The sequence below is a fragment of the Panthera onca genome, chromosome X (assembly GCF_046562875.1).
Source record: "Panthera onca isolate mPanOnc1 chromosome X, mPanOnc1 haplotype 2, whole genome shotgun sequence".
Classification (NCBI taxonomy): domain Eukaryota; kingdom Metazoa; phylum Chordata; class Mammalia; order Carnivora; family Felidae; genus Panthera; species Panthera onca.
Window position 1 is genome coordinate 89,029,912 of NC_138357.1, and position 24,583 is coordinate 89,054,494.

Sequence of the window (24,583 nt, forward strand, 5' to 3'; positions counted from 1 at the left end):
GTGTCCACAGGGGAGCACCAGTGGGAGACCAGAAGGAGGGTGGAGACATAGACCAGCTCCTGGTTCGGCAGAGTCACGCCTCCTCTGGACCCTCCAGGCGGAGGGATGGTATAAAAGCTCCCCGTTTTCACCCGCACGTGCTGTCCTCTCTCTCGTGGTTTCCCCATAGTCTGCCCACACTTCTGTAAATAATCCCTTTATTAAACGCTTCTCAAGTTGCTCAGTTCGAGGGTGCTGTCTGTTTCCTGCCAGGACCCTGATTGGTAAAGTCCTGGGCCCCAGGTCTCCTGGGCCGCCAGTCCATTGAGACCAGCCTCTAGCAGTCTTGCGTCCCTGAGTGACTGGTGTGACCACAGGCCTCCGGTGCCAGCCCCCCAGTGGACGTGTCATAGGAATGACGGATAAAACTTCTGGGTTCGACCACTGAGATTTTAGGAGTTTGGATGCTGTAGCAGAAAGCAGCCCATCAGACCCGTTTTCTCATCTCTGAATTAGCGGAAATGATAGTACTGCCCACCTAGGGTTTTATGAGGCCTAAATGACACTGTCCAGTGTTCAGCAGAGGAGTGCCTGGGTGACTCAGTTGGTTGAGCATCCGGCTTCGGCTCAGGTCACGATCTCACAGTTCGTGAGTTCCGGCCCCGCGTCGGGCTCTCTGCTGTCAGTGCAGAGCCCGCTTTGGGTCCCCTGTCCCCCATTCTCTCTGCCCCTCCCCCACTCTTGCTCTCTCAAAAATAAATAAGCATTAAAAATAATGTTTAGTATAGTGCCTGCTTCATGGTAAGCCCTTAGTAATTGTGGTTATTATTATTAGCATTGTTAATTTTTCTTTCGTATTGGGTTAAAACAAGATAATTCTTGGGGTGCCTGGGTGGCTCCGTTGGTTAACTGTCCACCTCTTGATTTCAGCGCATGTCACGATCTCACGGTTCATGAGATCGAGCCCTGCGTCTGGCTCTGCACCGACATTGCAGAGCCTGCTTGGGATTCTCTCTCTCCCTATCTTTCTGCCCCTCTCCTGCTCTCTCTCTCTCTCTTTCTTTCTCAAAATGAACAAACTTTTTTTAAAAAGAGAGTTCTTGGGGCGCCTGGGTGGCGCAGTCGGTTAAGCGTCCGACTTCAGCCAGGTCACGATCTCGCGGTCTGTGAGTTCGAGCCCCGCGTCAGGCTCTGGGCTGATGGCTCGGAGCCTGGAGCCTGTTTCCGATTCTGTGTCTCCCTCTCTCTCTGCCCCTCCCCCGTTCATGCTCTGTCTCTCTCTGTCCCAAAAATAAATAAAAAACGTTGAAAAAAAAAAAATTAAAAAAAAAAAAAAAAAAGAGAGTTCTTGTCACAGAGTGATGAGGTACTAGAATAAAGGTTTTGTGTTAGAGTTCTTCACAGAAACAGAATATATAGGTGTGTGTGTGTGTATATGTGTATGTGGAGAGAGAGAGAGAGGGAGAGAGAGAGAGAGAAAAGAGATTTATTGGATATAAAGAATTGGCTCCTATGATTATGGAGGCTGAGAAGTCCCCACATCTGCTGTCCAGAGGCCTGAGAACCAGGAAAGCCAATGGCGTAGTCCCAAGCCGAGTCCAAAGGCAAGACTTCTGCCTTCAACTGAAGTGTTAATCTCATCCCAAACCTCACAGACAAACCCAGAATAATGTTTAATCAAATATCTGAGGTCCCCATGGCCCAGTCAGGTTGGCCCATAAAATTAACCAGCACGGATTTTCTCTAAGGAGCCACAGATACTGTTCGTGCAGTAAATAATCCAGGGGCGTCCGGGTGGCTTAGTCAGTTGGTTGAGGGTCCGACTCTTGATTTCGGCTCAGGGCATGATCTCACAGTCGTGAGATCTAGCCCTTGGTCAGGCTCTGTGCTGGGCATGGAGCCTGCTTGGGATCCTCTCTCTCCCTCTCCCTCTGCCCCTCCCCAACTCATATTCTTACGATAGATAGATAGATAGATAGATAGATAGATAGATAGATAATCCAGAAAATAAGATGTTTTCAGTCAAATCCCTAAAGATTTTTTCCTATTGTGTCACCCAGTAAACTGTATTTAAGGGTGGAAGAAAGAGATTGACATGTCCTCTAGGAACTGTGGCTTCTGGTAGTGCCCCCCCTGTTGATGTCCCGCTACTGTTCGAACGGTTAGAGTAGCGATTGGAGCACGGAGGGGCATCATTACCTGGGGCAGCCTCCGGACACAGTCAACATCTTTCATATCCACATCACTTCTTTCTTCCCCTCTATAAATGAATTAAACTTACTTAAAAAGGAAAGCACGACGGGGAGAGTGTAGTTTGGGAATCTTCCTTAACCCTTAACAGAAATAGAGAAAGCAGGAAAGCAAAAGGAAAACCAGAGCTCCAGCTAGCTGACGGAGGGCCCATGAATCCCCAAATATTGAACTGCCAGCAGCAGGGGGACTTAGGGACCTGAACAGCAGCTGTGCAGGAGGAAGCAGAGGTGAGAAGAGGAGGGAACTTTCCTACAAGTATTCACCCTCAAAAGGAGGGGTCCCCGCCTGGAGTAAAGAACTTTGTAGGCATATCGGATAACAGAACTTTGTAGGCATATCGGATAACAACCGTTACAGCTGGGAGGTGCTTTACAGGCTCTGATTTGTGGCTGACAACGGGCGAGGACACTGGAGGAGGTGTGAGGCTGCTAGAGAGACCTGAGCCCTCAGGGCTCTCAAAAAAACACCCGGTGAAAATCTCTCTGGAAGGGCAGAGCCACTCCCTAAAAATGAACCGCTGGGACCACGGGCCCTGCTTGACAGGGCATTAAAGGAGAAAGCAAGCTCAGATGCCAATAGAACACAGAGGAAGTAGATTTCATTGAATATTGAGGAGGTGGCGGGGCGCCTGGGTGGCTCAGTTGATTAAGCATCCGACTCCCAGCTCAGGTCATGATCTCGCATTCGTGGGTAAGAGCCCCGTGTCAGGCTCTGTGCAGACAGCTTGGAGCCTGGAGCCTGCTTGGGACTCTATGTCTCCCTCTCTCTCTGCCCCTCCCCTGCTTGCGCTCTGTCTCTCTCTCTCTCTCTCTCTCAAAAAATAAACACTTGAAGAAAATTATTGAGAGGTTGGCTACCCTCAGGGGCCATATTTTCAATACTTCAATGTAAAACCAGCAGAGGGAGCCCTAGAGCTATGAAAGGAGAAAAGCTATTCTGGGTCTTCCCATCTCACCTAACAGCGAGCAGCAGACACAGATTGGTGAATCGGACGCAAGCATGTTGTAAGAAAAAAATGAAGATCGCCCTTCTGAGTAATAAAGTTGCAGATAATTAAGTCGTATCAGCAAAATCGGGTACCAAAGCACACTAAGACTAATATTCCAATAGAAGCTAAAGGAAATTGAGAAAGCGATAGAGGTTATGAAAGAACTGTATATCTCAGGATTGGAAAACTCAGAAATTAGAGGGGTAAAACAGTGGAGCATTATGGAAAGAGTTACAGAAAGAAACAGACAAGAAACCCGGGCAGTAAACGAGATGTAAAAAAGCATTAAAAAAAATAAATTTAGGGGAACCTGGGTGGCTGTCAGTTGAGCATCCAACTCTTGATTTCAGCTCAGGTCATGATCCCAGGGTCACGGGATTGAGCCCGGCATTCAGCCCCATACTGAGCGTGGAGCCGGCTTGGGATTCCCTCTTTCTCCCTCTGCCCTCTCCCCGGCTCACGCGTGTTTCTCTCTCTCTCTCTCTCTCTCTCTCTCTCTCTCTCAAATAAAAAAAATAATAATAAGGGGCACCTGGGTGGTTCTGTCGGTTAAACGTCCAACTTCAGCTCAGGCCATGATCTCGCGTTTCATGGGTTCAAGCCCCACATCGAGCCCTCTGCTGTCAGCGCAGATCCTCTGTCTCCCTCTCTCTGCCCCCCACTCACTTGTGCTCTCTCTAAAATAAAATTTAAAAAAAGCAGAAGGTAGTTGGGTGTGAATGTTGAGGAGCTTTCAGGGGGTCTGCATAAGGTCCAAACTGATTTAATAATAGTAATACGTTATTTGTCTTTCTTAACGTCCATTTTTTTTTTCATGAGCGTGCAGTATTGTGGAGTTTCCCAGAGGCTACATAACATGTAGTGTTGACTATCTGTTGATCGGACACAGAAACATAAGAGAACCATCTGTCTCCCGTTAATCTGGATAGTAAAGAGATTTGAAAAACTGTAGAACAGTGGCTCTCTTCTCACTAAGTTTGTTTTGTTTTGGAAAATATAATTATTTTTCATTACACACATGGACGTTAACATATGATGGGTTCGTTAGTAATTTTAAGTGCATAAGTATTTAAATTTTTGTTTTACTTAATACAGTAACTATCGACAGCTATAGCCCACAAAACTAAAGGTTGTCAGGCGCCTCAATAATCCTTAAGAGTATAAAGGAGTCCTGAGACCAAAAGTTTGAGAACTGCTCATCTGGAGAATAGCTGCTTTTTATTCATTAAAATTTTTTTTTATTTTTTTTTAATGTTTATTTTCTGGAGAGAGAGAGAGAATGAATGAATGAATGAATGAGTGAATGGGGGAGGGGTACAGAGAGAGGGAGATGTGGAATCCAAAGCAGGCTCCAGGCTCCAAGCTGTCAACACAGGTCCCGATGCAGGGCCCGAGCCCACGGACCACAAGATCATGACCCAAGCTAAAGTCGGACACCCAACCACTGAACCACCCAGGTGCCCCTAAAAAATTTTTTTTAATGTTTATTTGTTTTTGAGAGAGAGACAGAGCATGAATGGGATAGGGGCAGAGAGCGAGGGAGACACAGAATCCAGAGCAGGCTCCAGGCTCCGAGCTGTCAGCACAGAGCCCGACTCTGGGCTCAAACTCATGAACCATGAGATCATGACCTGAGCTGAAGTCTGGCGCTTAACCAACTGAGCCACCCAGGCACCCCTGGAGAATAGCTGTTTTTTAAATGTCTAAGACATGTCAAGACTCTGAGCTATGACAGACATCTGCTCTGTCATAAAAGAAGACTTCCATTATCTCACAGACCTTTACTAAAGCCTTCTCCATACCTATACTGGGTTCTGGGGACGCGGTGGTCAATGAAACAAGGTTTTTGCCTTCAAAGAGATTTCAACCCACCAGTGGAGCCAGATCACACGAACTGTGATTATTTTTCTTAAGTTCTGGAATAGCGGTATTTTCAAAGCATGATGGGATTGCGGTAGAAAGCGCAGAGTCGCAGTGCAGTGTTACTAGAATCAAGCACCACATGAGACCTCATCCAGACCAGGAAGACTGTCATTTTCATTTATCCCGCAGATACACAACCTGTCCTTGACTCCCTTACTGTCTCCCAAACCACCCTGTCCCGCCAAAGGCAGGAATTGCCTCTCTGCATTTGTCATCAGTGGCTTAAAGTCAGAAACTGAGACGAATTTATTTGCTTTGTGCTCATTTTTAGTGACCGTACTGGCGATATTTAACGAACTGCACGCAGACGTGGACCTCTACGCACTCCTGTTTGGAGAAAGCGTCCTCAATGATGCTGTTGCCATTGTCCTGTCCTCGTAAGTAACAGCATTTCTTCCCCGACGAAGAGAGAGTCTGGCTTCCTGAATGCTCTGGGCCAAATTCAGAGGCTTATCTTAAAAGCGTTCAACATTGAACTGGCTGGGTTTTTTTAAATGAGGTTTTATCAGCTTGGTCGATAAAAGTTATGTTGCTTTGTCCGCTTGGCAGCGATCTGAATGCTGATACCAGCGTGACAGGATGGCTGTGGATGAAATGAATTATACCACGGGGAGTGTTTGGCAGAGTGTAGATGCCTATGTTTGTGGGTATTTTGGGGGACCGTGGTGTAAAGACAGTGCACTCCGTTTTAACTCTCTCTTCTGTTTAAACCCCAGGTCTATCGTTGCCTACCAGCCAGCGGGGCTGAACACTCATGCCTTTGATGCTGCTGCCTTTTTTAAATCGGTGGGCATCTTCCTAGGTATATTCAGTGGCTCTTTTACCATGGGAGCCGTAACTGGCGTCGTGACGGCTCTAATATCCTTTTTGTGGTCATCGTGCCCGCCCTGGGGAGGATCGTGTGCTGTCGCACTCGCGACAACAAGGTCTCGGTTCTCCCTTTCAGAGGTGGATTTTTTTTTTTTTCTGGAGGCTCCCGAAATGGGTCCCTTTGGTCAAACGTGACCGTCGAGCGTGTAGCTAAGAGTCCGAGAAAAGGTTGGGGAGTGTGACTCTGGCCGAAGCTCGGTGCCCCCCTTTGCATTGGCTCCCTGCTGTGAACCAGTTGGGGATGCGAGTTCAGGGAAAACATTGGCTTTAGGGGGTGGTGGTGAAAAGAGCGAGGAGGAGGCAGGGGGTCAGGGACCACCACACAGGAGGCCGGGAGGGAGCAGGCTGGGAAGTACTTTAGATTCAAGCTCGCCACTGCCACCTACTGTTACGGGTCACGCCGGCTACTGTGGCCGCAACCACCTGCGGCCATTGGTGGGAATTACTGCAAGGTGGCCTCCCTCAAGCGAAGGATGGTATCATCTTGAGTTAAACACCCACCAAGCGACGTAAAAGCACAGTGTGGAATGAGCAGGCGGCCCCCGGGCAGGTGTGCTGCCTGTCCTTCGTCATATCTTTCGACGGCGCCACTGCCCAGTACAAGGTAACGGGAGCCGCACGTGCCGGCCGCATCGTCTCAGCCTCCGATCATTGTACAAATTATCAATGAGACTTTATACATTCATTTGTATATTAAATCTTTGAGACGTGGCACATATTTTGCGCTTCCCGCGTATCTCAGTTCAGACTAGCCACACGCCACGCGTTCAGCCACGTGTGGCTAGCGGCTGCCATATTGGATGGCGCGGATCCAGTTGCTTTCTTCACAGAGGCCCTTTAGATGCCCCGGGGACTTCCACTGTTTGGTGAAAGCACTCGTGAGATAGTTCCATGCTGGACCACTGTGGAAGGGCAGTGCTATGAGGGCAATCTCTGGTCCCAAAAAGTGACACAAGCACCTTGTAGTTGCCCCTGGGGGTGTGCTTTCTTTTTCTTTTTTTTTAGTGTGTCATGCCTTCATGAGACACCTGCTGTGAGCTCTGGTCTTGGTGGCCCACAGAGGTCAGAGTCTCACTGGCCTACTCTCCCCCGGCCTGCCTGTGGTACCCCCCCCACCCCCCGGCACTGCTAAGACTGACCTGCCAGTCACCCCTCAGGCCAAGATCGTGCCCCTCAGAGCCAGGGGGCATTGCAAAGAGCACAGAAGACCTCTTTCTGGTTTCCTTAGAAAGTTCGATTTCTAAAGACAGCTTTATTAAGATAAAATTCACGTACCGTGCCATTCACCCCATTTCATTTTCGGTATGCTACATTATTGGTTTGTTTGTTTTTTTTTAATTGCGATAAAATACCTATAACACAATTTGCCCCTGTAACCACTTTTCAGTGTCCACCTCGGTGGCATTACATGCGTCCACATTGTGTAAGCATCCCCTCTGTCTGTTTTCGGAACCTTTGCATCATCCCAGACAGAAACCGTGGAGCCAAGAAACGGTATCCCGCTTTCTCCTCTCTCCCAGCCCTCAGTAACCTCTTTCCTGCTAGAAAGAACTCAGTTTTTATGACTTTAAGAACCGAGCAGCAGCTGTGGGGCCCCCAAAAGAAGCGTTGGAGGGAAAGGATAGCCCTTAGGGAGGGGGAGGGGAGTCCCGGGCTGATGGAGCGTGGTTCTTGGTGGCCCTGATAACTTGTTCCTGGAGCCGAGTTCCTTGACGGGTGGGGCCCACGTGACCAAGTTCACCAAGCTGCACTGCTTCCCCCTCCTGGAGACGGCACTCTTCTTCCTGATGTCCTGGAGCACGTTCCTTTTGGCGGAAGCCTGTGGCTTTACAGGTGGGTTCACACTACCCTTGGGCTGCCCTTCCCCTTACTGTAGCGGTGGCTGTGTTTCAGTGTTGTTTTTTTATGACGTCAGTTTCATGAATTATTAGAGTAAGTAACCGTGTGGTTTTAGCACCTCACAATCTCTCGTCAAAAAAGAAAAGAAAAGGAAAGAAAGAAAGAAAGAGAGAGAAAGAGAAAGAAAGAAAGGAAAGAAAGAAAGAAAAGAAAGAAAAGAAAAGAAAAAAGAAAAGAAAAGAATATCACAGGAGCACCTGAGTAGCTCAGTCAGTTAAGCGTCTGACTTCAGCTCAGGTCGTGATCTCACAGTTTGTGGGTTCGAGCCCCACGTCAGGCTCTCTGCTGACAGCACAAAGCCCACTTCGGATCCTTTGTCCCCCCCTCTCTCTGGTCCTCCGCTGCTCGCTCACTCTCAAAAATAAATAAACATTTTTATTAAATCCCTGAAATTTTCCACTAGAAAATCAAGTACAATTACTATACATGAGCCAGGTAGTTGGGGGAGCCCTTTTATCCTCTTTTCAAAATAGTGCAACATGCATTTATAGGCAGCATTGTAAAATATCCCAGTTCTTTAAAACTTGACAGTTATCTGTAAATGTATAGGCAAAGGCCCCCGTGTCAGCTGTCTTGCACAACAAAATAGTTACCATTAATCAGAAATCGAGGTAATGAAGGCTCGGATAAATGGAACGGTACCCTGGATCCATTTGGTCTCAAGCCCTAGACGAGGCAAAAACAGAAAGCGTTTGCCTGGAATGAAAATCCCTGGCTTCTGAGAACCTAGAGGAACAGGACAAAAGGGCATGATGGGCCCTCATGGCCTCTTTGAAGAAATGAACACTAAATGCCAAATTTGGGGGCAGTTTAGAGGAGGGGGAGAGAATGCCCTTAAAACTGTAGCAAGAAGGGAAGTCAAGGACCTTGGCTTTGAAGGCGGGCAGAATGAGAAGAAGGAAAGGTTGGTAGGAGTGGTGGGGGCAGGGGGAACCTTCAGGAATAGGAAACTTTTCCAAACTGTTCCAGTAGCTGGATATGTTGGGCCTACCCTAACTTTTTTGTTTCAGCGGGGATTTTTTTCCTGCTTCCTTTTTTATTTCATCATTGATTTTTTTTTTCTTTTTTAACCACCCCTCCCCAGGCGTTGTGGCTGTCCTTTTCTGTGGCATCACGCAGGCTCATTACACCTACAACAATCTGTCGGTGGAATCAAGAAGTCGAACGAAGCAGGTGAGAGCAGGCCCTGGGTCCTCATGAGTGCCCTGTGACTAGCAGGGAGGGGGCCCACACGACTTATGGCTTCCTTTTCCCTTTCTGTGCAGCTCTTTGAGGTGTTACACTTCCTGGCAGAGAACTTCATCTTCTCCTACATGGGCCTGGCTCTCTTTACCTTCCAGAAGCATGTCTTCAGCCCCGTTTTCATCATTGGAGCTTTTGTATCCTTTTTTGTGTGTGTGTGTGGTTCTGCTGTTTTCTGCGTGGACAGGCGACCGCCGCTGGGGAAGCTAGTTCATGGTGTTTTCATGATGAGAAAAAAGAAGGCTTACGTGGGTTCGTAGACCTAAACGTATTTCAGGATCTGCATCAGTCCCCAAATCGTTTTTACTTCAGTGCTGCACGAATCCCAATCCAGGAGGTTCCCAGTTCCGAAGACCCGAAGGTTCTGTTAGTCTTGCTCCCAGCTGCACATGGGAGCGAGCAGCCTTTCCTCTGGCTGCCCAGAGAAGCCCGCAGGCGTTATAAGCACGCTTTCACGGGAGCATCCCTACCGTGACAGCTCACTGTGGAAAAGACGTTTTTTCCCCCCCTAAGGGGGGAAAAAAAAACAAGGAAAGGAAGAGACCACAAAATGGAAAAATACTCATTTCCTTGACTCAGTTCCACTGTGAGCACAGGTTTTGGAAGAGACACACAGTTTAGGGGATTGGCTTCTCTCAAGTCAGGAGGGCCTTGGAACTGGAGTGATCTAGCTCAGCCTGGAGCTGGAGTCCCCTATTGCTGGGCATTTGCACTTGCCTTTTCCTTTTGTAAGAAAATTTTTAATGTTTATTATTTATTTTGAGAGAGAATCCAAAGCAGGCTCTGGGCTCTGCGCCATCAGCGGAGAGCCCGGCGCAGGGCTCGAACCCGCGAACCGCGGGATCATGAGCCGAGCCGAAGTCGGACGCTCAACCAACTGAGCCACCCAGATGCCCATACTCTTGCCTTTTCTGAAGCCTCGTGGGTAACCTTAAAAAAAAAAAAAAAAAAAAAAAGCGTTTTTCTCTTCTGGGCTTTTCGTTTATGGTGCAGGCATAGCTGACCCTCACCAAGCAGCTAGATTAGCGATAAGTGGCCCAATGCCACGTGGAGGCCTTCCAGTTAGAGTGTTAATCGGCTTCCACCGGGGCTCCTTTCTCGGGTTTATACACTCACCAGAGTGACAGCTGCAAATCTAAGGGGATCAGTGTTTTTATTCTCGATTCAGAAAGACCTCCTCACATGCCTCCTGGATTTGTATTCCTGGCACAGCATCCTGCAAGGGATAGTGAGAGCACCGCTCTTGTTTGCAGATGAGGGCCTCGCGGGGGGGCAGGGGGCGCAAGACGGGTCCCCTGGGAATCTCAAAGGCCACTTCCCACTGGAGGACGGTTGCCTGGCTTCTGGGATGGAATCGAGCTTTCTGAGTGCTACCTGTTTTCCTGCCGTTCGAAAGAACACAACACAACACCAAAGGAGAAAACAAAAAAAAAAGCTAAAAGCAGAAAAACAGTCCGTCCTTTACCCTGGAGAAGGCAGAGGACAGTTCCGCCCTGGCTTCTGTCTGAAACAGCTGCAGCCCTGGGCAGCTGGCACTCAGCTGGAACGGAAGCTCCCGGTCCCCGCGGGTCCCATGGCAGTTTCCTCCTGTAACCAGGACAGCATGTGGCTCCCTGCCGGGCTCTGTTCTCCACTCAGCGAGTGATGAATGGCCCGTTTCCCTGAATTTTTCGCTTGCCACACTCCTCTGCCTCCATGGGCTCATGCCTCCAAAAAGACATCTGAGCCACCCGGGTAAAGACATCTACCCCCTCTTGAGGCTTGGGAGGGCATGAATGCATCTGAAGTGTCCCAAGTGCTCCCAAGTTTCCACACCTCTTAGCCGTAGCATCTTCCTGGTCATTTCGAGCCCCTCCTGTTTACTTCTGACTAAAGCTTATGAGCTCTTGACCCACGGGTTAGAGATTTGTTCTTCTCGTGACTTTCCTTCTTCTTTTTTTTTAAATTTTTTTTATATATTTTTTTTAACGTTTTATTTATTTTTGAGACAGAGAGAGACAGAGCATGAACGGGGGAGGGGCAGAGAGAGAGGGAGACACAGAATCAGAAGCAGGCTCCAGGCTCTGAGCCATCTCAGCCCAGAGCCCGACGCAGGGCTCGAACTCACGGACCGCGAGATCGTGACCTGAGCTGAAGTCGGACGCTTAACCGACTGAGCCACCCAGGCGCCTCATGACTTTCCTTCTTCTAACGGAGCCCAAGCCACTGTTTGCTCCTCTCAACTCCCCACCCCTGCCAGGGCTCCTCGGCTTAGGTGTAGATAGGGGGGAGTCTTGGTCCACACCCGCTTAATTAAATCAAGAAGTTCCAACAGTGCGTCTAGCAGGCTAGGCATTACCTCTGTGAGCCAGGAGGTCGGGAAAGGTGGCCACCTGCGTCCTGCTTGTAGCTGACACGCGTTCCGAGGGCACCGGGTCTAGCCCGGCTGCCTTGCGCATCCCTCCTGATCGTGGTGCGGTTAGCTCCTGGTCACAGGGTGTCCCAGCATTCCTAAAATTCTCTGCTCCACCAGAGGCCGGGCGAAGCTGCCGTTCTAGAAACCCGTTGGGCCCTTAACCTCCACCTGGTGGTCAGGTTGCCATCTTCCTGGGCCGAGCTGCACACATCTACCCGCTCTCCTTCTTCCTCAACTTGGGCAGAAGGCATAAGATTGGCTGGAACTTTCAACACATGATGATGTTTTCAGGTAAAAGCCCCGGGAACGTAAAGAAAATGAGCTTTCTTCGGCAGGCGTGTCAGCGTGACTAAACTATGATGGATAAGGTTCGTAAAAAGAAGTTAAAATTCCTGGTTCTTTTTGCATTCTCCCACAGTGCTGAGTAGACCGACCTACGCGTCACACAGAGGTAATATCGATTTTGCAAACCACACTACCAAATGTGAACATTCTCCCCCAAAACAGCCGCGTCTTCATGTTTATCTCTACCGCCCACGGGGCCTGGCGGTATAGGAGTATTTAAAGTGCTTGATTGTTTTCTAGTTGATGTGCATAAGCCTTAATCTTCCAGAAGGGCTCCAGACCTAAAATTAGAAGGGAGATAGGTCTGTTCTAAAAAAATTTCTTTTAATGTTTATTTATTTTTGAGAGAGAGAGAGAGACAGAGACAGAGCATGAACAGGGGAGGGGCAGAGAGAGAGGGAGACACAGAGTCCGAAGCAGGCTCCAGGCTCCGAGCTGTCAGCACAGAGCCCGATGCGGGGCTTGAACTCACAGACCGCGAGATCATGACCTGAGCCAAAGTCGGACGCTTAACTGACTGAGCCACCCGGGTGCCCCGAGAGATGGGCCTTTAATGAGAAAGAACACAGGCCACGTCACTCAGTACCTCCCAGCTGCAGTATCCACTCTTGGAAAATAATGAAATTGAGCTAATTGTTGAGCTTCCTCCTAGCTCCAACTTCCCGTGAGGCAAAAAATAAAATTCACTTGGGTAAGCAAAGATGAGCCCCAAACCGGAAGTTAATGGCCGTGGTAATTCTGCTTGATTTATACTGTCTCCCAGATGCCCCCCTCTCCACTCTAGAGCTGAGAAGTGTGCAGAAGCCGCTGAGGCGAGAAAGGACAGAAAATAGTGGACATATTTTAAGTTTATCTTGGTGAATGAGTTCTCTCCAACTCATCTTGCTCTTCTCCACCAGAGCTGTCTGTCTGTCTGTCTGCCTCTCTGACTCTCTGTTTGCCCCTCCCCTGCTTGTGCTCTCTCCCTCAAAAATAAACATTAGAAAAAAGAAAGTTCTTTTAAAAAATTTTTAACATTTATTTATTTGGGGGGGGGGGGCCAGAGGGGCAGAGAGAGGGAGACACAGAATCCGAAGCAGGCTCCAGGCTCTGAGCTGACTGCCAGCACAGAGCTCGGTGTGGGGCTCAAACTCACGAACGGCAAGATCATGACCTGAGCCAAAGTCAGACACTTAACCGACTGAGCCACCCAGGCACCCCCTTCCCCCCTAAAAGAGAAAGTTCTAGTGGAGAAGAGCAAGATGAGTTGGAAAGAACTCATTCACCAAGATAAAATATGTCCACTGTTTTCTGGACTAAAAGGCAGTACACAGTGCTGTTTAAAGGCATCTCCTATAAAGATTATTTCCTGCTGGGAACAATGTCGCCATCAAAAGGAACTCCAGACAATGCAGCACACGTTGTCTCTCCCTGACCCCTAACTTTTCTTCTTTGAGACAACATCCCTTTAAAGGCCGAAGTACTCATCGGTGATGAAGCTGGCTATAGGGCAATCGAGATGTCTGTGTTATTTCCCAAGTACGGATTAATAGAAAACATTAACTTGGCTCTGTTTTTTAACGTAACTCTTTTTTAAAGTTTATTTATTTATCTCGGGAGAGAGAAAGAGAGAGAGCAAGCAGGGGAGGGGCAGTGAGAGAGGGAGAGGGACTCCCAGGCAGGCTCCGCACTACCAGCGCAGAGCCCAGGGCGGGGCTTGAACTCACGAACCGCAAGATCATGACCTGAGCTGAAAGCGAGAGTCGAATGCTTGCTTAACCAACTGAGCCACCCAAGTGCCCCTTTGATGTAACTTTTTTTGAATCATGTTTTAGTGAATTGTGAAGCTCGCAGATGAGGGAATTTACCAAACTGTTAGGAAAGGTGGGAGAATATGCAAACAGATACAGTGGGTATTGCTTTTTATTCTCTCATATAATATACACAGTCTGGCCAAAGGTGAATAGGAACTTATACCAGATGTCTATTAAAGACCACGGATTCGGCCTTTACCGTAAAATAAATGGTGAGCATTAGTATGAAGAAGGAACAAAAGAACTTAGAAAGGTAAACATTAAAATGTGGGAGCTTAATCTTTTAAGCAAACAGCATTTTATTAAATGTAATTAAAATCTAGCATAAGATGAAAATATGAGAACTCGCATAAAAGGAGAACAAATATTTGTGAATATATATTAACCTGGGTGGCTCAGTCAGTTAAGCGTCTGACCTTGGCTCAGATCATGATCTCCAGGCTTGTGGGTTCGAGCCCCGCGTCGGACTCTGTGCTGACAGCTCAGAGCCCGCTTCGAAGTCTGTGTCTCCCTCTCTCTCTGCCCCTCCCCCACTCGCTCGTGCGCTCTCTCTCTCTCAAAAATAAATAATAAAACATTTAAAAAAATTCAGTGCTGTTTCAGTTCCTTTGTGAGTGTTGCACTCTGTAGGTCACAGCATCTGCTCTGAAACTTAAACGCAAAGATGAATATACTTAACTATGTACATTTAATTTCTATCTCCCAGGGTTGTTTTTTTAGGATAGTTGACACATAGTGTTATATTAGTTTCAGATGTCCAATATCATGACTCAACTTCGTTCCAGGCTATGCTGTACTCACCGTGTGTTTGGCGCTTAGCCTTAATACCCGTTAATGTAGAAAAAGGGCCAGCAGACTACATCCCCTGGGCCAAATCTGGCCGTTGTGTATTTTCATATACTCCACGGCTAAGAGTGGCTTTTACAGATGGACATTTACAATCTATTTGACGATAGAGGACACTAACTTTGAAATCCAATTAAGTGAAATATAGTCCTCCAAAAGAATTCACCTATATCACAACACGTTATACTGTGTTGTTATTATTCTCTTTTTGGTTTTTGCCCATAAGATTTGGTAGAAATTTGGGTTTGTTTTTTCTTTTTTTTGCTTTTCTCTTCTATGTAAGTACCTACAAAATAGCCTTGATTTTTCCTCTTGACCCCCAAAGCCTAAAATATTTATTATCTGACCCTTTACAGAAAAAAATTGCCAACGCTTGACGTAGATCGGGTTGTATTGTTACTTCTCTGTGTAGCTTTGCTAAGGAAATGCTAGGCTGCTCTGTGGGTCCTGGGACACAGATCACAAATATGTATTTGATGTATTCAGACCTAGCCTCTTACTTCAGTTTATAATGAATCACAGACCTAGAGAGCTTATATTCATTAGTTCTTATTTATCTTTCTTTTTATTTCATGTTACTAGCAGGAGAATGATCTCCGTAATAAGAGTGTTATTGTTCTAGAATGTGCCGGACAAAGTAGTGCAGTGTTTTTCTCATCGCATTTGGGCATTTTGCAAAAGAAGACTTCAAACAAGAGAAAACCACATTCCCTTAAGGTCCTTCTTTCTGAATAAGACAGTTTGGCTCCCGAAACATACGTGGATGTTATAGTTTATTAGCCCTGAGTGGCAGCAACGGATCTGAGGACACATTGTCATCCGCCCTTATAACCAGATCTTCCTCTCTGGTCCCCGCAGGCCTCAGGGGCGCGATGGCATTTGCGCTGGCCATCCGCGACACGGCATCCTACGCTCGCCAGATGATGTTCACGACCACCCTCCTCATCGTCTTCTTCACTGTCTGGATCATTGGCGGAGGCACAACACCCATGCTGTCGTGGCTTAACATAAGGTCAGTTTGAAAGCACGGCCAGTTTTGCGTCTGACTGTGTCCCTGTGCTCACACACAGGGGGAGACAGCTCAGTACATGGAAGGTTTTTAGGTTTGTTGTTGTTGTTGTTGTGGGTTTGCGGGAGGGCTTAAAAATAAAAAGCAATAACTGAAAAGTCAGAGTATTGAGTTTTCCATGAGAAAAAGGGTTGCCATGTAAAATGTTTGTGAGTACAGACACACGGGGCGTTAGAAACACCTGGACCTTGCTGGAACAGCGACAGGGCCAGAATTCAAAAGCCTCAAAGCTGCTGGCAGAGTCTGGCATTTGACATTCCTCTGAAATCAAACCTGCGGCCTTCAAAAGAAGCTCATCCGCTTCAGATGATAACGAGAAACAAAAAGAGGCAATTAGGGTTTTGTTTTTCAGAGGAAACCGTGTCTCCTCTCGCTTGAGCGCACAAAAGAGGCGTGGCATTTCCTGCGTAACCCTTATTTGTTGCAGCCTCATGGATGTCCCCTGCCTGTGGTTTGGCAGCTGTGTCGGGAGAGAGAGCAACTGACCTAAATTTGATTTTGTTTCAAAGAGGGTTTGGATTCCAGAGTGTGCTTCTGCGCCCCCAGCTCCTTAGGGGACAGAGGAGCCTGGAGCAGGGGTCAAGAGCCCCAGAGCCTAACCCCGGCTCTGGTTCAAGGCAAGCCCTTCACATCTTTGGGCCTCGGTTCTCCTGGACGTGAAGTTCTGCCTCCCCGGAGGGGCTCCCACCGCGCCCCTCAGTTTTGGGTCTGCAGAGGTTGAATGCCAGCAGAAAGAGGAAAGCACTGGAGCAGTGCTTAGGTGTGAAGGATCCTCCGAAAAGCCACAAGGTGGCACTGTTTCTTCCTTTCTCTCCTGGCCTTTCGTTCCTACTCCCTTCTCTGGAATACAGAGCGCACTGGCCTAACGGTGTCCAGCATACCTACCTTGGGAGGAGAGAGGACCTACAAAGATCTCGTAGTCATCCTTAGGGTGAGGGGGACACGTGGAACTTGGGAGAAAGCTGGAATTTGAGAGAACAGTCTCCCCCACCATCAGGGACTTTTGTATCGATGGCGGGCAGGGGTTCCTGGGCTTGGCGCCTGCCAGCCCCACCATTTCTGGGCTAGCGAGTCTCAGCCTCGCATCCTGGTGGGTCTGCAGAACCTAGCGGGGAGAGGGGTGGGGGGTCAGAGACAGTCGTATCATAGCTAACACTTGCGATGCTGGCAATAACTTGCCCGGGCCACAGAGCTTTCGGTGGATGAGCTGGGACTTGAACCCGGGCAGTCTTGCCACACAGTCCACAGCCTTAACCTTAAGAAGGTCGGCTGTGTTGGGGACTGGCGCCGCGTCGTGAAATGGGGGGTGATGAGAATTTCGAGCTCCTGGCACGAGTCTCTAGGGAAAATAATTCATTGTGGGAATACAAACCTGAAGAAGAAAATGGACAGATTTTTGGCGCTAACTCTGAGACCCAAGACGGCGCCATCTTCGTTCTGTGTAAGAATAAGCGCAAGAGAGGAGGCTTGTCCCCCGCACACAGTTGAGGATCTTTGCATTCGGTGACCTCCGAGGTGACGTTCTGCTCCTGTTGGGGCACTCCGTAGGTACCCTGGATGCTCAGAGCCTGAGGAAATCCTGTTTGGTTTTCCTGCTCATTTATAAGTCCCCTTTTCCTCCTGCCACCCTCCCCCACCCCACACAGATACGACTGAATACTTTTCCACTGAGAGTAGAGAGGTGACTGGGGACATTTTGCAGTTCTGGTAACCCTTTTCTAAACCGGGCCATTAAAACTGCCCTACCCAGAGCTGAGAGTGTGGGCAGCTTTCCATGAGGCACACGAGCCGTACGTGTACAAATATAATCACTGTTGTGTTGTGGAAATACTGATGTAACATATAGATAGCACCCAGAACATAGCACACACTGAGGGGCCCGGAAATGAGTGTGTGTGTGACCGGGTGTACGAGAGATCTAGTTCCCCCGCCTCCTCGCCAGCATTTGGTGTTAACCACCATTTGTCATTGTAGTTGTTCTAACAGGTGGGTGGGGAAACCTCCCCGTGGCCTTCATGTGCATTCCTCTAATGACCGATGATGTTGAACATCTCTTCATGTGCCCATTTGCCATTCATCTGTCTTCCTCGGTGAAACACCTGTTCACACTTCTCATCTATTTTCTAATCAGATTGTTTGGGTTTTTTTTATTGAGTTCTGAGTGTTCTTTGTTTATTATAGATACTAGTCTTTTCTCAGAGATGTGCTTTGCAAATATTTTCTCCCAGTCTGTAGCTTGTCTTTTAATCCTTCTAGTAGAGTCATCGAAGAACAGAAGTTTTAGTTTTGAGGGAGTGCAGTTTATCTTTTTTTTTCCCTTTTACACATCGTGCCTTTGGTGTTATATGTAAGGACTCTCCGTCAAGCCCTAGGCCGTGAAGATTTCATTCTGTGTTATCTTCTTTTTTTTAAATGTTTATTTTTGAGAGAGAGAGAGCAAGTGCTTGAACGGGGGAGGGGCAGAGAGAGAGGGAGACACAGAATCCGAAGCAGGCTCCAGGCTCTGAGCTGTCAGCACAGAGCCTGACACGGGACTCGAACTCACGGATGGCGAGATCATGACCTGAGCTGAAGTCGGACACTCAACCGACTGAGCCACCCAGGCGCCCCTCTTCTATGTTATCTTCTAAAAGTTTCTTAGTTCTATGCTTGACATTTGAGTCTGTGGTCCATTTGGAGTTAATTTTTATATAAGCTGTGAGGCTCAGGTTTAGGTTTTATTATCTTTTTTATTTGCCTATTGGCCATCCGGTTGTTCTGGCACAATGTGTTAAAAAGACAAGTCTTACTCTGTTGGATTACTTTTGCTCCTTTGCCAAAAATCAGTTGGCTCGATGCACGTGGGTTTGTCTGTATTCTGCCCCACTGATGAATGTGGTCACCCCTCCACACTGTCCTGATAACTATAGTTATGTAATAAGCTGTAGCATCAGATAGAGCGAGCCCTCCCACATTATTCTTTTTCAAAACTCTCGTAGCTGTTCTCGTTGCTTTCCATATATATTTTAGAAGAAGCCTGTCCATCTCTAAAAAAATAAGAAAACACCTGGCTGGAATTTTCACAGGGATTGCGTTAAGCCTATAGTAAGTTTGGGGAGAACTGCCATCTTGTTTTCTGTCTTCCAATTCATGAACACGGCACGTTTCTTCATTTATTCATGGTTTGTGAGATTTGTATCTAAGTACTTCTTCTCTTCTGAGCAATTATAAATGTTATTCTGTCTTCAATTTCAGGCTCCATGTGTTCATTGCTAGGATATAGAAATACAGTGGGTTTTTGTATGTCGATCTCGTATCCTGTGACCTTGCTGGACTCATTTGTTAGTTCTAAGAGGCTTTTGTTTGGTTTTGTTTATAAATTCTTTGGGATTTCCTACATAGACCATCACATCATTTGCAAACAGAGACAGTTTTATGTCTTCCTTTGCAACCAGTGTACGTTTTATTTCCCTTTCTTGACTTACTGTTCTGGCTAGGACTTTCAATATGATGTCGAGTAACAGTGACATGAGCTGACATCCTGATCTTGTTTCCAGTCGTAAGGGGAAAATATTCAGTCTTTGACCAATAAGTATAATATTAGCTGTAGGGTTTTTGTAGATGTTCCTCATCAAGTTGAGGGAGTTTCTATCTATTGTTAGATTTTTGAGGTTTTGTTGTTTTTTTTTTTTTTTTAATCGTGAACGGATGCTGAAGTTTCTCAAATGCTTTTCCTGTATCTACTGATATAATCATATGATTTTTCTTGTTTAGCCTGTTAATATGGTGGGTTACATCAATTAATGAAAATACTTCCCTAAGACAAACCCCACTTGGTCGTGGTGTATGAGTTTTTAATACACTGCTGAATTCTATTAGCTGTTATTTTGTTAAGGATTTTTGTGGTCTGTGTTCATGAGGGATATTGGTCTGTAGTTTTCTCTTGTTTTGTACTACCTTTGTCTGTTTTTGGTATCAGAGTAATCTGGCCTCACAAAAGGAGCTAGGACATGTTCCCTGCTCTTCTGTTTTCTGAAAGAGATTGTGTAGAATTGGTGTTAGTTCTTTTTGGAAGTTTAATGGAATTCTCTTATAAAATCATCCGGTCCTGGAGACTTCTTTTTCAGGAGCTTTTAAATTGTGAAGGCAATTTCTTTAATACTTACAGGGCTATTTGGGGCGCCTGGGTGGCTCAGTCGGTTAAGCATCTGACTTCGGCTCAGGTCATGATCTCGCAGTCCGTGAGTTCGAGCCCCGCGTCGGGCTCTGTGCTGACAGCTCAGAGCCTGGAGCCTGCTTCAGATTCTGTGTCTCCCTCTCTCTGACCCTCCCCCGTTCATGCTCTGTCTCTGTCTCAAAAATAAATAAACATTAAAAAAAATACTTATAGGGCTATTAAGATGATCTGTTTCCTACTGGGTGAATTATGGTAGTTTGTGAAACTGTTGATGTCTGTGAGCTCTACGGTGATATCCCTTGTTTCGCTGCTGATATTGGTAATTTGTATCTTTCTCTTTTTTTCTTTCAGTCTTGCCAGAGGTTTGTCAACTTTGTGGATCTTTTCAAAGAGCTAGCTCTTCATTGCCTTGATTTTCTATATCGTTTTCCGGTTTCTGCCCCTATCTTTATTCTTTCCTTCTTTCTGACCAACTCCACCCAGACAGCGTCATGAAGCAAATTGGTGAAAAATACACATGGCGTTAGTTCATTGCATTTTCCTGATGTGTATAAATAGTGATTACGTAAGTGTGGAAACTGACATATGTAGAGATTACACGGAAAGACATTCCCTCACAAATAAACTAATGAGATTGATTGGTTTTTCTGGCCTGTGGCTTGTGATGTTACCTGATGGCCATGAATCATTTCTGTGAACCAGGTTCTTATTCTAAATTGATTCAGAAACCCCGTGAAGTTCAGTGTGGGGTTTTGACCTCCGCCACCGCCACCTCGGTAAACTTAATACCTACTTGTTCCTTACTTCTCTAGGCTGCTGACAGAGGCCCTGATGAGGTGTTAAGTGGCTGCTCAACATCAGAAGCCCGGGGTGGGTCTCAGAGTTCCACCATAAGTAATTAGGAGTTAGTTGTGATTTGTTTTTAAATTTTTTTAATGCTTATTTATTTTTGAGAGAGAGCGAGAGAGAGAGTGGAGCAGAGCAGGGGAGGGGTAGAAAGAGAGAGGGGGAGACAAAGACTCCAAAGCAGGCTCCGGGATCTGAGCTGTCAGCACAGAGCCCAACACGGGGCTCGAACCCAAGAACCGCCAGATCATGAGCTGAGCTGAAGTCGGATGCTCAACCGACTGAGCCACCCAAGGGCCCCTTGGGAGTTAGTTGTGATTTTTAACCATGGCTAAATTCTCATCTGTCCATAACATAAAAACGAATACAACACAAACCCACAGCCAGGTCGCTGCTTTCCAGAAATCCAGCTTACCTTTCTAAATTGGTAGGTCGTGATTGATATTTGAAAACATAATAGCAAAAATGCTCCAGTGGTTTTCCGTTAATGCACAGACTGCATATTTTTCTTAGCCTCTTGAGCAGGTGTTGTTATTCACAAAGGATATAATTTTGGCAATTAAAAAAAAAAAAGTGACCACAGGATTACTTCAGCAGAGGAGTCTCGTATGTGCCCAGAGCACATTTTGGCGACATAGTGGCTGTTCTCTTTGGAGCCCCCGCTTCAAGTGACAGTCCAACGAGCAGTTGCCCTTCACAGCCCAGTGTGCAGGAACGCAAACACTCAAGGACAAGTAAGGGTAATCCTGTGAGATGGAGAATTTACGACAAAGCTCTTTGTGAGATAACTTGAAGATAAAGGCAGAGAAAAGCCCTGAGCTCTTTATGTAATAGCATTTGTAACTGGATTATTTTAAGAGAGTTTAAGGACGCCAGCATGTAATCAAAGGGCAGATTCTGTGAGGTGAGGAAATTGGGCTCCCGGGTCTAAGAGCTTCGGTGTCGCAGCCTTGATTCCACCGTTTTTCTTTTCTTTTTTCTTTTCTTTTCTTTTCTTTTATTTTATTTTAATTTTTAATTTATTTTTATTTTTTTTTAATTTTTTCTCTTTTTAGACTATTTTATAGCATGTAGTAAATTAGCATTTACATTCATTTTCAGCTTTGTCTTCTGGCTTTTTTTTTTCAATATATGAACTTTATTGTCAAATTGGTTTCCATACAACACCCAGTGCTCATCCCAAAAGGTGCCCTCCTCAATGCCCATCACCCACCCTCCCCTCCCTCCCACCCCCCATCAACCCTCAGTTTGTTCTCAGTTTTTAACAGTCTCTTATGCTTTGGCTCTCTCCCACTCTAACCTCTTTTTTTTTTTCCTTCCCCTCCCCCATGGGTTCCTGTTAAGTTTCTCAGGATCCACGTAAGAGTGAAACCATATGGTATCTGTCTTTCTCTGTATGGCTTATTTCACTTAGCATCACACGCTTCAGTTCCATCCATGTTGCTACAAAGGGCCATATTTCATTCTTTCTCATTGCCATGTAGTACTCCATTGTGTATATAAACCACAATTTTTTTATCCATTCATCAGTTGATGGACATTTAGGCTCTTTCCATAATTTGGCTATTGTTGAGAGTGCTGCTATAAACATTGGGGTACAAGTGCCCCTATGCATCGGTACTCCTGTATCCCTTGGGTAAATTCCTAGCAGTGCTACTGCTGGGTCATAGGGTAGGTCTATTTTTAATTTTCTGAGGAACCTCCACACTGTTTTCCAGAGCGGCTGCACCAGTTTGCATTCCCACCAACAGTGCAAGAGGGTTCCCGTTTCTCCACATCCTCTCCAGCATCTATAGTCTCCTGATTTCTTCATTTTGGCCACTCTGACGGGCGTGAGGTGATATCTGAGTGTGGTTTTGATTTGTATTTCCCTGATGAGGAGCGACGTTGAGCATCTTTTCCTGTGCCTGTTGGCCATCCGGATGTCTTCTTTAGAGAAGTGTCTATTCATGTTTTCTGCTCATTTCTTCACTGGGTTATTTGTTTTTCGGGTGTGGAGTTTGGTGAGCTCTTTATAGATTTTGGATACTAGCCCTTTGTCCGATATGTCATTTGCAAATATCTTTTCCCATTCCGTCGGTTGCCTTTTAGTTTTGTTGGTTGTTTCCTTTGCTGTGCAGAAGCCTTTTATCTTCATAAGGTCCCAGGAGTTCATTTTTGCTTTTAATTCCCTTGCCTTTGGGGATGTGTCAAGTAAGAAATTGCTACGGCTGAGGTCAGAGAGGTCTTTTCCTGCTTTCTCCTCTAGGGTTTTGATGGTTTCCTGTCTCACATTCAGGTCCTTTATCCATTTTGAGTTTATTGTTGTGAATGGTGTGAGAAAGTGGTCTAGTTTCAACCTTCTGCATGTTGCTGTCCAGTTCTCCCAGCACCATTTGTTAAAGAGACTGTCTTTTTTCCATTGGATGTTCTTTCCTGCTTTGTCAAAGATGAGTTGGCCATACGTTTGTGGGTCTAGTTCTGGGGTTTCTATTCTATTCCATTGGTCTCTGTGTCTGTTTTTGTGCCAATACCATGCTGTCTTGATGATGACAGCTTTGTAGTAGAGGCTAAAGTCTGGGATTGTGATGCTTCCTGCTTTGGTCTTCTTCTTCAAAATTACTTTGTCTATTCGGGGCCTTTTGTGGTTCCATATGAATTTTAGGATTGCTTGTTCTAGTTTCGAGAAGAATGCTGGTGCAATTTTGATTGGGATTGCATTGAATGTGTAGATAGCTTTGGGTAGTATTGACATTTTGACAATATTCTTCCAATCCATGAGCACGGAATGTTTTTCCATTTCTTTATATCTTCTTCAATTTCCTTCATAAGCTTTCTATAGTTTTCAGCATACAGATCTTTTACATCTTTGGTTAGATTTATTTCTAGGTATTTTATGCTTCTTGGTGCAGTGGTGAATGGGATCAGTTTCTTTATTTGTCTTTCTGTTGCTTCATTGTTAGTGTATAAGAATGCAACTGACTTCTGTACATTGATTTTGTATCCTGCAACTTTGCTAAATTCATGTATCAGTTCTAGCAGACTTTTGGTGGAGTCTGTCGGATTTTCCATGTATAATATCATGTCATCTGCAAAAAGTGAAAGCTTGACTTCATCTTTGCCAATTTTGATGCCTTTGATTTCCTTTTGTTGTCTGATTGCTGATGCTAGAACTTCCAACAGTATGTGAAACACCAGCGGTGAGAGTGGACATCCCTGTCGTGTTCCTGATCTCAAGGAAAAAGCTCTGTTTTTCCCCATTGAGGATGATGTTAGCTGTGGGCTTTTCATAAATGGCTTTTATGATCTTTAAGTATGTTCCTTCTATCCCGACTTTCTCGAGGGTTTTTATTAAGAAAGGTTGCTGAATTTTGTCAAATGCCTTTTCTGCATCGATTGACAGGATCATATGGTTCTTCTCTTTTCTTTTATTAATGTGATGTATCACGTTGATTGATTTGCGAATGTTGAACCAGCCCTGCATCCCAGGAATGAATCCCACTTGATCATAGTGAATAATTCTTTTTATATGCCGTTGAATTCGATTTGCTAGTATCTTATTGAGAATTTTTGCATCCATATTCATCAGGGATATTGGCCTGTAGTTCTCTTTTTTTTACTGGGTCTCTGTCTGGTTTAGGAATCAAAGTAATGCTGGCTTCATAGAATGAGTCTGCAAGTTTTCCTTCCCTTTCTATTTTTTGGAATAGCTTGAGAAGGATAGGTATTATTTCTCCTTTAAACGTCTGGTAGAACTCCCCTGGGAAGCCATCTCGTCCTGGACTCTTATTTGTTGGGAGACTTTTGGTAACTGATTCAATTTCTTCGCTGGTTATGGGTCTGTTCAAGCTTTCTATTTCCTCCTGATTGAGTTTTGGAAGCATGTGGGTGTTTAGGAATTTGTCCATTTCTTCCAGGTTGTCCAGTTTGTTGGCGTATAATTTTTCATAGCATTCCCTGATAATTGCTTGTATCTCTGAGGGATTGGTTGTAATAATTC

At 46.0% G+C, this 24,583-nt stretch overlaps 1 protein-coding gene across 1 annotated transcript in view; it reads left to right on the forward strand.

Annotated features, from left to right (window-relative positions):
• SLC9A7 (solute carrier family 9 member A7) overlaps positions 1-24,583 on the forward strand; it is a 136,874-nt gene that overhangs the window by 77,282 nt on the left and 35,009 nt on the right. Inside the window, exons 6-12 of the mRNA XM_081793224.1 lie at positions 5,415-5,520; positions 5,860-5,989; positions 7,714-7,846; positions 8,997-9,085; positions 9,178-9,291; positions 11,729-11,840; positions 15,392-15,545. Coding sequence (XP_081649350.1) covers positions 5,415-5,520; positions 5,860-5,989; positions 7,714-7,846; positions 8,997-9,085; positions 9,178-9,291; positions 11,729-11,840; positions 15,392-15,545 — 838 coding nt within the window. The remainder of the gene's footprint in view (positions 1-5,414; positions 5,521-5,859; positions 5,990-7,713; positions 7,847-8,996; positions 9,086-9,177; positions 9,292-11,728; positions 11,841-15,391; positions 15,546-24,583) is intronic.